This window comes from Theobroma umbraticum, unplaced genomic scaffold (genome assembly GCF_002168275.2).
Source record: "Theobroma umbraticum cultivar Fairchild unplaced genomic scaffold, ASM216827v3 scaffold_147.0, whole genome shotgun sequence".
In the NCBI taxonomy this organism is placed as follows: Eukaryota; Viridiplantae; Streptophyta; class Magnoliopsida; order Malvales; family Malvaceae; genus Theobroma; species Theobroma umbraticum.
In genome coordinates, this window is record NW_018397259.1 from 6,892,461 (window position 1) to 6,906,461 (window position 14,001).

The following is a 14,001-nucleotide window of genomic DNA, read 5'->3' on the forward strand; positions in this document are numbered from 1 at the left end:
GCATGTCGTGTTATAATCAAAATGTCATGTCATTCAAGTTAAGAGTAAAAATCTTAAGTCTTAACAACATTTATTAATTGATTTTTAATAAAATGTAGAGACCAAATTTATTAAAGTTATGATAGAGAGACTAAAATTGCTGAATTGAGATAGTGAAAAAAATTAAATTTAAATTTGGATGTATAATTTAAATATTGTAATCAAATATGGATTATTTGTGGAATGGGCATTTGTTTGAATTGGACTACCGGGTGAAGAGTCAGGCGAGCTCAACCTGTTAGGCCAATATGTTGATGCATGGATGCAGGTTAAAAGGGTTTGTGAAGTCATAGTTTTTTTTTAAAGAATTAAGAATTCAAAGCTCTTTGAATAATTTTTATTTTCAGAGAAAGGGATTTCAATTTTGCTCTTTAGATAAATAGATCATGCACCAATTAATGAGCTAAACGCTCAGGTGTTATAATTTTTATTTTTTTATTATTATATTTGTTGTAATTATTAATTTTAGGATTGTAATTTATTTTATTACTTTTTAGATTTTTAGACTTTTTTTTACATGTTACATGGATCGGTCCATATTCAAGGTTTCAAGGCCCACCTTCAACTCTGATCCCAATTAATCAAGACCTATACCGACATTTGGGCTTTGAGGTCCAATTCTCTAATTTGGAGCCCATTAATAAATTCTAAGACAAAATGAGTGTCTACATATGATTATTTTTCCTTATTTTGTAGAATTAAGAATTGTATAAAAATATAAAGGGAGGAAAACTAATTGAAAAGATCATGCTTTTCATCTCAAAATGAGGGTTTAGTGTTTTGTAATTTCAAAAAACAAATTGTAAAGTACCCTTCTTACAAGGTTTCATAATTTAAAAAAAAATTGAAAAAAAAATTCTTTCTTATCATAATTTTAAAATACTCCTCTTACAAGACTCCCAACTTTAAAAAATTCTGAAAAATATTGTTTTTTTTCTCTTCTCTGCCTTTGTTCTTTTTTTTTTTTGGTCAACATAACTAGACTCAAAAAACTTTTGGGTGCCTACTTAACTCGGTTTAAGGATCTTGATCCTAGTTAGATTAGGTTTAAATCATTTAAGGGCTAACTCAATTAGGTTTAAAAAATCAAGATGCTAGTTAGATTGGCTTAAATCATTTCCGACCTATTTAATTGGGTTTAAAAAAATACTAATGCTTGCTAAATTAGACTTAAATCATCTCAAGATCAATTTAACTAATATAAACATTCCGATGAAAACTAGATTAGGGTTAAATTATCTTAGGGTTCACTTAACCGTACTTAAACATCTCGACGTTAGTTAAATTGGATATAAATCATCTTAACGCAAACTTAACAAGCCTTAACATCTTGGTGACAATCAATTATTGAAATAAACAACTTAATGTTCTTATTATTATTGTTATTGTGTAATTGAGCCTAATCTTCATATTTACATGACTTTGATTGGATACATGACTAACATCTGAAATGTAATCCTTACATCACCATGTCAAACCCAAAGCCGCCCTTGACTTTACACCTCGATCTTCGTTGCCGTGCAATCAAGACAGCGGACAAAGTGGAATACAGCAGTTGGGGGATTTCCTAAGCCAGCACATTTTTTTTTTCTTGTATCGGATAAGGGAAAAAGAAGGCCACAAGATGATCTCGGTGGAGTCTACTGACCAAACCCATTTCTTTTTTTGCCCTCTTTTTTGGGGTTTTCAGGATCATAAGTGTGCCAGACCTGAAACTGAAGAAAAGATGCTTCTCTCAGGACCCAGCCCCTTTTGTCTATCTCCACTTTTCTCTATGTTTTTTCCTTTTTTAATATCAATAATAACTCTCTTTTTCTTTTTTCTATAATTAAAATCCAGCCTAAAAATTCTCGGGTTTTTAGAATTTTTCAATCAAAACGAACATGGATACATTTAATGCTTTCTTTTAAAAAAAAATTGGTCATATATACCTAGATGCATGAGTGCAGGGGGCCTAATTTACACCATTTACATCGTTTGCTTTTCTTCTTTCTTCTTCTGAAGTTTGTTTCCATTTTTTTTTTTGAAACCAAAGCATATTCCTTTTGTACTAAAAACTGGTACAGATTCTATATATCTTCCAAGGGGAAAAATAAATAAAAAGACATAAACTTTGTCAGAGAAAAAAATGGAGGAATTCCATAGTGGAATAAAACCAGAATTAAAGCTTTTGAAGGCAGTTGTCATATAAATCAAAACAAAACAGTGTCTTTTTACAGTCTGGGTCATTTCAATTATACATATGCTCCCCCAATGATTATTGGCAAGACTAATCTTTAAAACCCCACCTACTCCCCATTTTTCCTTTTTTTTTTTTTTTCCTTTTCCATATTTTTATTAAATGGGGTAATTAAATTTAAATTTAATCCTAATTAGAATAGCCACAACCAATTAAATTAAATTTCTTTTGCTTTATACTTTTTATATCATATATATTATATAGTCATCGAAGCAATATCTCTAGTGCTGCCTCTAGAAATAGAATTTACAGGTTGAATCACATGACATTAATTTATTTTCCAAACTGCAAGGTGATGATAATTAAAAAGGGGACAAAAATTTGTTCAAAACAACTTCATTTAATAAAATAAAATTACCCTTTTGTCGTTTTTGATCCAACAATTGATTTATTAAATTTAAGGCTTGGTTGGGATCGGTTGGATTAATAAATTATGTTATGTATTTTCAAATACAAACAAATTAGGATAATTGATTTTAGTTAATAATGAGTTTATGGTCAAGTAGTGGATAAAAATAGCAAAATCTCTTTATATTCTGTCTCAGTTGTAAGTGGACAGTGTAAAATCCATTTTGATTAAATAATTAATAAAGTCTAATCTAATTTTAGTTGGGAAAATATTTGAAACAACACTAAGATATAAAATACAAATATTTTTATACTATGAAGTTAATTTTATATAAATAAAAGATAATTATTTTGTAAAATTAGTCTTTATTTAATACTATTATTATTGTTAAGAAATATATTTTTTAGTAAATAATTCAATATAATTAGAATTTTTATTTATAAATTGTTGTGTAAAATATTATCTAATATAATATAAATCCAATAATAAATACATAAAAGGTAAAAAGTTTTGACATATAAGGAATATGGTCAATGTGGATGGTCTATTCCTTTGAAATGTGAACTGCCGTACATGATGCCATATGTTTATTAATTAATGTAAAATTCAAATTAAGGCAATGAAAGATATATAAAAAATTAACCAAATTCAAAACCCAAAATTAAAGCCACAAAATAATCAATACTCAATAATAGCAGATCAGATATTGGAAAATTATTAAACAATCATTTTTAATCATGTTGCATAGATTTTCCATATTCATGATTTGTTTTCTTAAATATGATCATATCACTTTCATCATAAATATTTTTAATCGCACTTACTAAAAATAATCTGTTCTCAACTTCAAAAATAAATTAATTTGAAATAAAAAAAGTTTGCAATTCACTTTTATCTATGTTAGGACATAAATATTTTGGTTTTTTGTTTCTATTTTAGCCTAAATAGGTGTTACATGTCATCTTATGAATTTGATTTGATTTTATTTAATTTTTTTAAGAAAATGATTGCATGATTATCTCCTATATTACTTGATTTTGATTTTAGTTAGCTAGATCATTGGTGATTAATAATGAATTAATATAGGAAAGTATAATTGTAATTAAATTCATGGAAAGTTTTAGTAATAAATAAATTCACCAAACACTACTTTAATTTTTTTAAATGAATCCCACCACAAATATAATTGTTGCATATAGCGATTTTAAATATCAATAATATTATAAAGTTAACGATGCTACTTCTGATTTTAATTTATGATTGAAAAATTAAATAATCACAAGATTATGATAAAATAAAATTGAAATTAGTGGAAGTAATATGCTTTGATAATTTTTTATGAAACAAAAAAACTGTACATCACTGATGGTGAAGGCTAATTAATTAACATTTATAAAAAATAATTTCAACGAAAGTCATTCATGTAAAATTTTTTATATATTTACAAATGAAATAAATCTTATAAATATTAATAATAAAAAACATTTAAATTAAAAATTAGAAACATAATGAAAAAGTATGAGTATTTTATTAATTTTTTTTAAATCTCCGTCATTTTATATATATTATAAATTATAGATATAAATTTAACCAAGCTCAAGTTTAAACTACCTTCAATATATATGGTAACTTCGTATTAATAAAAGATGTCATATTTTGAAAAAGAAAAGCCGTTTTGGTTAATAAATATTAATAAATAAATAATCTCCATACTGGTCTCTACGTGGCAGAATGTTGTTGGGTGCAGGAAATAACCCCAGGACAGCACGCCTGAGTCAAAACTAGTCGAACTTTTGGTTTAAAATCCTACCCTCGCGAGCCATTCTTTTCTTTTTCCTTCAATCTTCCCTCCTTTCTTTCGTGGGGATTTGGGAGGCGCCATAAACCCAAAAAACAGAAAAAGAAAAAGAAAGGAACTGCCTTCTAATTCTCTCTTTCGTTTCTCTCCCTTTCTCCAAAAACCTAAAACCCTGAAACCCGCCATGGCCACCGATCCAACTCAGCTCCAACTCGCCCAACTCGCCCACATCTTGGGCCCCGATCCTACCCACTTCGAAACCCTAATCTCCCACCTCATGTCTTCCTCCAACGACCAACGTTCCCAAGCTGAGTCACTCTTCCACCTCGCCAAACAAACTCACCCCGACTCACTCTCACTCGCTCTCTCCCGTGTCCTAACCTCCTCTCCCCGTCCCGAACTCCGTGCCCTCTCCGCCGTCCTTCTCCGAAAAATCCTAACTCCGGCCGCTGATTCCTCGTTTCTCTTCCCTCTCCTGGCTGAAACCACACGCACCGCCATCAAATCCGCGCTTTTATCCACTCTCCAAACTGAACAATCCAAAACTAACGTCAAAAAACTCTGCGATACCATCGCTGAACTCGCCTCCTCCATCGTCGCTATTGGCGGTTGGCCGGAGCTATTGCCGTTCCTCTTCCAATGCGTGAATTCTCCAAATCCGAATCTTCAAGAATCTGCTCTTTTGATCTTCTCTCGATTAGCTCAGAACATCGGAGAAACAACCGAAACCCTAATCCCTCATTTAAATACTCTCCATTCCGTTTTCTTCAAATGTTTATCGAATCCTACAAGCTGCGATGTTCGAATTGCAGCTTTAAGCGCTTCAATCAGTTTTATTCAATGCATTTCAAATGGCAAAGATCGGGACACTTTTCAAGATTTATTGCCGTTGATGATGCAGACGTTGACCGAGGCGTTGAATTCGGGACTAGAAGCCACCGCTCAGGAGGCTTTGGAATTGTTAATTGAGTTAGCCGGGTCGGAGCCAAGGTTTCTAAGGAGGCAAATAATGGAAGTAGTTGGATCAATGTTGCAAATAGCGGAGGCGGAGAGTTTGGAAGAAGGGACACGCCATTTGGCAGTTGAGTTTGTTATTACGTTAGCAGAGGCGAGAGAGAGGGCTCCAGGGATGATGAGGAAGTTACCGCAGTTTATAAGGAGGCTATTTGGAGTGTTGATGAATATGTTGTTGGATGTTGAGGATGAACAGGATTGGTATAATGCCGAGAGTGAGGATGAGGATGCCGGGGAAACAAGTAATTATGGGGTTGGTCAGGAGTGTTTGGATAGATTGTCTATTTCATTAGGAGGGAATACAGTTGTTCCAGTGGCTTCGGAGTTGTTTCCTGTGTTCTTGGCTGCTGCAGAGTGGCAGAAACGACATGCTGCTCTCATTGCACTTGCACAGATTGCTGAGGGTTGTTCTAAGGTTTGAATTTTGAAGTCACAAGTCATTAATTTGATTATATTTAATATTTTGTAGATATATGTTTGTTCTAGATTTGCATTATATGTCACTTCTTGTTATTGTAGAATATTTAATATAGATAGACTTTATTAAAAACTAAAATTTTGATGTTTGTTTATTATGGACAGGCATTTACAATTTGATTAGATTTGAACTAATATGGTTTCTTTGGTTAACTTGGTAAAGAATTTTTTTTGTCTATGTCCATTTATTAAGATGGGCTGATTTTGGTAAAATTGTAATATGTCTCATTGTTTCTAAATGGGATATGCGTATCTTTTGTTCTTGTTGGCAGGTGATGATAAGAAATCTAGAACAAGTAGTGTCAATGGTTTTGAATTCATTTCAGGATGCCCATCCTCGAGTTCGATGGGCAGCTATTAATGCCATTGGACAGTTGTCTACGGACTTGGGCCCAGAGTTGCAGACACAATTTCACCATAAAGTTTTGCCTACACTAGCTGGAGCCATGGATGACTTTCAAAATCCTCGTGTGCAGGTTTCCTCAATATCACACAGTCAATATGTGATAATTATTAACTAAAATGTTTCTAATTTGTTGCTTTATTGTATAAGTTAGAATCATTTGCAACTAATAACTTAACTGATTTAATTGTAAAATGAATTTGTTTCAGCGTCAAGCAAAGCCATATAAAATATGCTACTAAAGTTTGAAGTTTTTAATACTACTGTCTTCTCCCCTGCCAAGTAAAAAAAAGATAGAAGAAGAAATTATGAATTTTTTTAAAAAAATCTGTTCTGATGCACAATATTTTGAAAATGTTCTCCAGAAATAATTATGTCTTCTAGAAGCAATATCTTGTTATCTTATTTTCATTGACTTTGTTAGTATCTGATTTCTTTGTTTAGCTGTAAACTTTGTTTTTGTATTTTCATCTTTGTTTTCTTATTTGTAATATAGGCCCATGCTGCTTCAGCAGTCCTTAATTTCAGTGAAAATTGTACCCCAGACATCTTAACTCCATATCTGGATGGGATCGTGAGCAAACTTCTTGTACTTCTTCAGGTATATAATGTTTCACTCCTTTAAGGTTTAGATACTCCTTCATATATAACTTGGAGATCACATTCCCAGTTGACTGCTTACCTGTAAAAGATCTCATAGCTCCTAGAAATTTGAAATTAAAATGGTGGTTGTCTTTAAGGTTGACAATTTGTGTTAAAAATAGTGTAAAGCTCCAGAGTGGGAGAACATTTACAAGGTAGTAGGAAAAGCGCTTTTCTGGAATGCATCAAAATTTAATATGTCACATGCTGCTTGTTTAGGTCTCCATGTCTTTTAGCCCTTAGGTTCATCAATAATCCTTGGTCAATTGGTAAGCTATGCTTTTGTTTTCCTTCAACGTCAAAGAATTTAGTTTAGAAAACAGGATATTATGCATAGAAATTTCTCTGTCTTGCCATGCATAAGCTCCTTTATGGTTGTAGTTTTTTCAATTTAGTTTACTTATTTTGCTTGTTATCCTTATTTTATCTTGCTTTGCAGAATGGGAAGCAGATGGTACAGGAGGGTGCTTTAACAGCTTTGGCATCAGTTGCGGATTCATCTCAGGTACTCAAGGGCTTCTAGGGTTTCTCAGTTTTGCTCTTTTAAGTTTTAGTGCTTTTATCTGACATGGGATGCTTTGTAACAGGAGCAATTCCAGAAGTATTATGATGCTGTGATGCCTTACTTGAAAGCTATCTTGGTGAATGCAAATGATAAAGCTAATCGCATGCTTCGTGCCAAAGCTATGGAGTGCATTAGTTTGGTTGGAATGGCTGTTGGGAAGGACAAATTTAGGGACGATGCTAAACAGGTAATGATTAATGATTTGATTTAGTTTTTGCAATCAAAATCTAGGTTGTCAAATATTATCCTGTAAAGAGTATTAACTTTGACGAGTTAGGACTTTTAATGATCATATGAAAGGACTCAAAAAATCAGGCTGCTAACAACTTGCCGTAAATTACAGAGAGAACACTAAAGTTACAATTATACATGCATTAAGAAGCTACAATGCTAGGAGTATAGTCTGGTTCTAACTAAGGTGGCTGAAAGAAAAATCCTATTTGCAGTAATTGGTGTTATTCTCGTGAATAATTCTCACTTTCTGCAATTGGCAGGTTTCTTGTTATTTGTACATTATCCAAGTACTTATTCTACATCTTCAAGGCACGAGGAATTTCAAAAAAATAATATCTTCAATCTTAAAATTTGCTCTATGTTCTAATTATTTAAGACCATCCAGCAGCATTAGGTTTGAGCAACCAAGGGAACCTTTATTACTTAAAACTCTCAAACTAAGGGCTTGTTCAGTTCTTTAAAGTGCTTTCTAATCTAGATGTCTGTTTTTTGATTAGAATGTGTTGCTTGATATAATTTTAATACCTAAATCCTTAAAGACTGGAAACCCTTGTTTTCCATTTTCTTTTCAAAAATTCAAAAACATTTAAAAATTATTTTGAGTCTGCCAGAAAACTGGAAACAAGGGCCTTGGAATCTAGATATATAAATTATAATATCTTGTTTCATTGAGCATATTTTGAGTAAAATGTGATGAAAATGGAAAACATTTTCTTACACTAAATGGGCTTTTACCTTTTCCATGGTGGAATGATAAAGCATTGCAACTCTATGTTCCAACATGGGCATTTGCTATCAAGTTGGGAATTTCAAGTTACTCTTTCATGCTCTCTTGGAAGACCGTTACTGCTAAAGTGGTCTATGCCATGAGAGAGCTTTCTAGACCCTACAAAAGGCATTTACTCCGGAAGGCCCAAATATCTGCATCTTGAATGAGTGCCCTTTAGGAAAATTTTTTGTTTAATAACAAGTCATAGAAAGAGACTTCGGATGAGGTTTGACATGATTTATCAAAGGAGTATCTGACAGGGATTAATTTATGGTATTTAGTTTGATCTTGGTGAACAACTGTTAGTTCTGTGCTTTCCTGAGATTTAAATGGATTTCTTGTGGAGTTGTGGTCAACGGGTTTATTTCCTTTTTTTTTTTTTAATTCATCCACCATGCAGATATATTCATTACCTAACTGTTTCCTTTTAACTGCAAGGTTATGGAAGTCTTGATGTCATTGCAAGGATCTCAAATGGAGTCGGATGATCCAACAACGAGCTACATGTTGCAAGTATGTTCTAAAATTTAAAGAAACAGCATGGATAGGTGAATGATATTGTGTGGCTTTTATGTTTTGACTGCTTATGTGGGGTGGACCTTATTTTTTGTAGGCTTGGGCCAGACTTTGCAAGTGCCTTGGGCAGGATTTTCTTCCTTACATGAGTGTTGTCATGCCCCCTTTGCTTCAATCTGCTCAGCTTAAGCCTGATGTAACCATTACATCAGCTGATTCTGATGCTGATATTGATGATGATGATGAAAGGTCTGCAATTTGTTTTAGATGGTCTTAAATAGTAAATTAAGTGCATTGGTTTGGATGTATTTTTATATTATCATGAACATTCTCCTTCTTGGTTATGATATTTGCACATAAGATTGTTATGCAAAACCATAAAATGGATAAAGATTATTTATTTATTTTCTTTTTATACATAAGTAAAATAACTTGAGGTTTGCCTTGTAACCTGTCAAAAAAGGCACTTCCTAGGATATCAATTGGAAAAATAAATTATGTTAGTAAAATGCCTTATTGAACAACTTTGATGTATTTTAACAGTACCTCCAAAATGATTTTTCCTTTGAGCTTTAAAGTGTCTAAGGTGTTTATTTTCTCTTTTTGCATTGGCTGCAGCATTGAGACTATTACTCTTGGCGATAAAAGAATAGGGATTAAAACTAGTGTCTTGGAAGAAAAAGCTACGGCCTGCAACATGTTATGTTGTTATGCTGATGAGTTAAAGGAAGGATTCTTCCCATGGATTGATCAGGTTATTTGGATTTTTGACATTTTCTGTTTCAGCTTTCTGTGAAAGCCTAGATTGTAGGTTATTAAACTGCTTGAAACAATGCAGGTTGCTACTACTTTAGTTCCCCTTCTAAAATTTTATTTCCATGAAGAAGTTCGGAAGGCAGCTGTGTCAGGTATGACCTTTACTTTTTGCTCCCTTTGATTTACACCTTTTCCTCTATTGCCTCACTTGTGTTCTTGGTGGTTTCTGTCTATTTTGTTTAAGCCATGCCGGAGCTGTTACGTTCAGCTAAGTTAGCTATTGAGAAGGGGCAATCTCAAGGTCGAAATGAAACATATGTAAAACAGTTAACTGATTACATAATACCAGCTTTGGTGGAGGCTTTACACAAGGTCCTATTTTTGTCTGGGTCTTCATTTTGTCCTGAATGTTATACATGTTACTTGTTTGTATATAGTACATGGCATTTATGCTTATGTATTTGTTCAATTGTAATTTGCTTGCAGGAGCCTGAGGTAGAAATTTGTGCGAGCATGTTGGATTCCTTGAATGAATGCATACAGGTTAGTGTCATCCAACATCAGCTAGGCTGTTGAGTGATATTATCAGTGACAAGTTTCTAGGTTGTTGTGCCATCAAGGGCACAAGTTTGTTTCTTCTTTGTGGTGTTAAGAGAAATTCTACCAGATAAATTTACTAATTATGTCTCATTTTATGACGAAAAACTAATTACTTGGCTTGATTTATATCTTTTTTTTTTCCTTTTTTGTTTATTGTGGTGGTTTGTTTAATTCTGTGTATGATGTTGTACTGATCTCTTAACTTGAGATCTGTCATGGATCATCAATTCATGTTTGCTTTTCCTTTGGAGGTAGTTGAGCTTATGCTGATGCCCTCTTTCACTATCTGTCAGGTTGCTGGACCATTTCTAGATGAGGGCCAGGTAAGGAGCATCGTCGATGAGATTAAACAGGTGATCACAGCTAGCTCAGCTAGAAAACACGAAAGAGCAGAAAGGGCTAAAGTGGAGGACTTTGATGCGGAAGAAGGGGAAATGCTTGAGGAGGAAAATGAGCAAGAAGAAGAAGTTTTCGGTCAAGTATGTTTCCAATCCTAATGGATTTTTAGTTATGAGTTGGTGAATTATATTTTGGTGCTAGGTTGAAATTCTCTTATCTTTGTTTGCCCTGTATTTCTTCTCTTGATCAAGGTTGGTGATTTGTTGGGCACATTGATCAAAACATTCAAGGCATCCTTCTTACCTTTCTTCCAGGAGCTTACATCTTATGTAACACCTATGTGGGTGAGTTCTTTGTCCTTGTTATATTTCCCATTTATGTGTGTATGTGAATTGCCTCTGTGGATTAACTGAGTAAGCAGTCTCAATTTGCTTTGGTCCTCTTCCCTTTCCTTTTCTTCTTTATTTTAGAGAGAAAACGGATAGAAAATTATGACAGCATAACCAGAGGTGTTAGGCTCTAACCTGGCTGATTTTATTTCTTGATTATACAGGGTAAGGATAAAACAGCAGAAGAAAGGAGAATCGCCATTTGTATTTTTGATGATGTTGCGGAGCATTGTCGTGAGGCAGCCCTTAAGTAAGTGGTTTCCGACTCAATTATTGTCAGAATGCCAATTGTCAAAGTCCTTTTAGATATTTATGCTGAATGTTTGTGGGACAGGTATTATGACACATATCTTCCTTTCCTATTGGAAGCTTGCAATGATGAAAATCCTGATGTTCGTCAGGTTTGTGTCCTGATCATAAATAGTTGTCTTGTGCTTTAGTCAATATGGACTGCATTGAAAAAATATGTTCCTTGTTTTTCCAGGCAGCAGTTTATGGGGTTGGTGTTTGTGCGGAGTTTGGTGGATCTGTATTCAAGCCTCTTGTTCGAGGTTGCTTCACACTTGCATTGCTACCTTTCTCCTTTAAATTATTGTCTTATTAGCTTTAATAAAAGGATAATTTATTTATTTTTTCCTTCTTTATAGAGGCCCTCTCGAGGCTGGATGCTGTTATTAGACATCCTAATGCATTGCATGCAGACAATGTGATGGCTTATGACAATGCTGTTTCAGCCCTTGGGAAAATATGCCAATTTCATCGGGATAGTATAGATGCAGCTCAGGTACTTGAATCATTGCACAATCTCACTTCTGTATATTTTGCTTAATTTTTATTAAAATTATCATTTTGCTCAATCTCTGCCTGCATTTGCAGGCAATAGTTCATATTAATGTTCATGTCAATGTGTCATAATTAAGATTTATGAGGCATTATTTCAATGGCATAAGTCTTGCACCTTCTGGTATTCCCTATTGTTATGTGTGGTCCATAATTTTAGATTGATTTTTTTTTGAAAGTTAAAAAGTAAGATTTCATTAAGAAATGAATACAATGCTGCTTCAAGTCAACACCAAGATGGTTAAAAATGTTACGCAGCAGAACCCTCGTTGCCAGTCACTTCTGCACCTCAAAATCCAAGATAAAAAAAAACACAGGGCTCAGAAATATAACTGATGAGCCAAGGAATACAATTTTAGGTTGATTTGCTGATGCCAATGACCTGACAGGTCATTGGCTAAAAGAATTGGGCCCTTTACCTGGTGGTATCTGAACCAAAAGGGGAGAGAAAAAAGGAAGTGGGGTTATAAACCTTTGGTTTCTGCCTTCCAGATGAACTCATTTGGCAGCATGCAAAATGGTGTTTTTGTTTCTGGTTGCAGCTGTTGTTTAAAATCATTAATTGTAGAATCAAGGGCATAGCAGCTACCTTGTAAGTGAGAGAGTGGATTTACTTGCAGATTCAGGTTCTTTATGCTAACATTACCAAAGGCTTTTGCCTTGCTAATAAGAATTTCACGTAGTGACCTAATTATTTTGTTCGAGATCATTGCTGGTTAATGTCAAGGTCCCCTTAATAAGTTAGATACGAATCGAGGTGTGACTTTCTTATGGTGTCCATTGTTTTGTTTGGCAGATTGTCCCTGCTTGGTTAAGTTGCTTGCCGATAAAAGGTGATCTGATTGAGGCCAAGCTTGTTCATGATCAGCTATGTTCAATGGTTGAAAGGTAGGACTTGCTAGTTATTGGAAAATTCTGATAAAAGTTTACTTGCCTGATTATTTATTAGGTTTCTTTTTCCTTCTGCCTTACTGGTTGAGCATTTTGAAAAGTGATTGCATCTGTTTTCAGGTCAGATCAGGAACTTTTAGGGCCCAACAATCAATATCTTCCCAAGATAGTATCAGTTTTTGCAGAGGTATCATCTTTACCGTATTTGGACTGCCCATTTCTTTTGCACTTTAGATTTTCGTTTCCTTCATTATTTATTTGGAGATTTATGATATAGGTTTTATGTGCTCGTAAAGATCTGGCAACGGAGCAAACGGCTAGTAGAATGATTACTCTGTTAAGGCATCTTCAGCAATCATTGCCTCCATCTACACTAGCATCAACCTGGTCATCCCTGCAGCCACAGCAGCAGCTTGCTTTGCAATCAATTCTATCATCTTAACCGTTGTGACATTGATCCTGGTATTTTGCTTCCTTGGGGAGAAGTGCCACCTGTTGTATTCTTAGCCTTCTGCAATTTTGGGATGGGTGTGTTTTTATCTTTATATGATATAATATTATATTATTTTTGGTGATGAAAGTGGAAAAAAAGGGGAGGGGGGGTTGCGTCAGTGTGTATAATGTTTTCAGTTATTTATTGTTTTGATAGCATGTTTTATAATTTCTTTGACATTGTTTTTCACCAATGTGAGTGCTTAATTGGTCGGATGAGGTTGAAGGTTGGATATAGCAAAATTTTTGGTATAGAATGTGCATAATAGTGGGGGTCTTGGCATTGGTCCTTTCCTTTTGGTAAAAATAGGACAGTGTGAGGTTGAAACAAGAGGGAGGCGGTTCTTGCAACAGTTTTGGTGCATGTGTATTTATTATATGAATGTGAAAAATAGTTCAATAAAGTTGTTACTTTGTAATTTTTGGCTTTGATTTTATGTTTCCTAATTCGTGTTTTGTTCCGGTATTAATAAGCTGTGATCTTATCCCATGAATATATGACGTGTTCAAATTTCATTCTGGGTGGGATTTCTGTTGATACATAAATGTGTGATATTTGGTCTACAAAATAAGAGGTAGGTTTTAACTTATTTCATGAATCTCACCATGGACAGACTTCCATTAAGATAAGTACTGTCGCATGACACTA

The 14,001-nt window shown here is 33.9% G+C and overlaps 1 protein-coding gene across 1 annotated transcript; it reads left to right on the top strand.

The window, feature by feature from the left end:
• The first annotated feature begins 4,460 nt into the window (after positions 1-4,460).
• Positions 4,461-13,771, top strand: LOC110415122 (uncharacterized). Its single transcript, XM_021426630.2, has 20 exons — positions 4,461-5,854; positions 6,189-6,392; positions 6,816-6,920; positions 7,401-7,466; positions 7,549-7,713; positions 8,968-9,042; positions 9,143-9,294; positions 9,664-9,799; positions 9,884-9,953; positions 10,046-10,173; positions 10,288-10,344; positions 10,695-10,880; positions 10,992-11,084; positions 11,294-11,379; positions 11,464-11,530; positions 11,614-11,680; positions 11,777-11,913; positions 12,766-12,857; positions 12,981-13,047; positions 13,138-13,771. The coding sequence occupies exons 1-20, from the start codon at positions 4,610-4,612 to the stop codon at positions 13,300-13,302; spliced, it is 3,363 nt and encodes a 1,120-aa protein (XP_021282305.1). The 5' UTR covers positions 4,461-4,609; the 3' UTR covers positions 13,303-13,771.
• Positions 13,772-14,001: the final 230 nt, after the last annotated feature.

Bases quoted from the DNA above. Each gene is read 5' to 3' on its own strand.
- LOC110415122 (XM_021426630.2), top strand. From the start codon at position 4,610: ATGGCCACCGATCCAACTCAGCTCCAACTCGCCCAACTCGCCCACATC. The intron at 9,800-9,883 runs GTTATTTGGATT...GAAACAATGCAG, and splicing joins TCTTCCCATGGATTGATCAG to GTTGCTACTACTTTAGTTCC. The intron at 11,380-11,463 runs GTAAGTGGTTTC...TTTGTGGGACAG, and splicing joins TGTCGTGAGGCAGCCCTTAA to GTATTATGACACATATCTTC.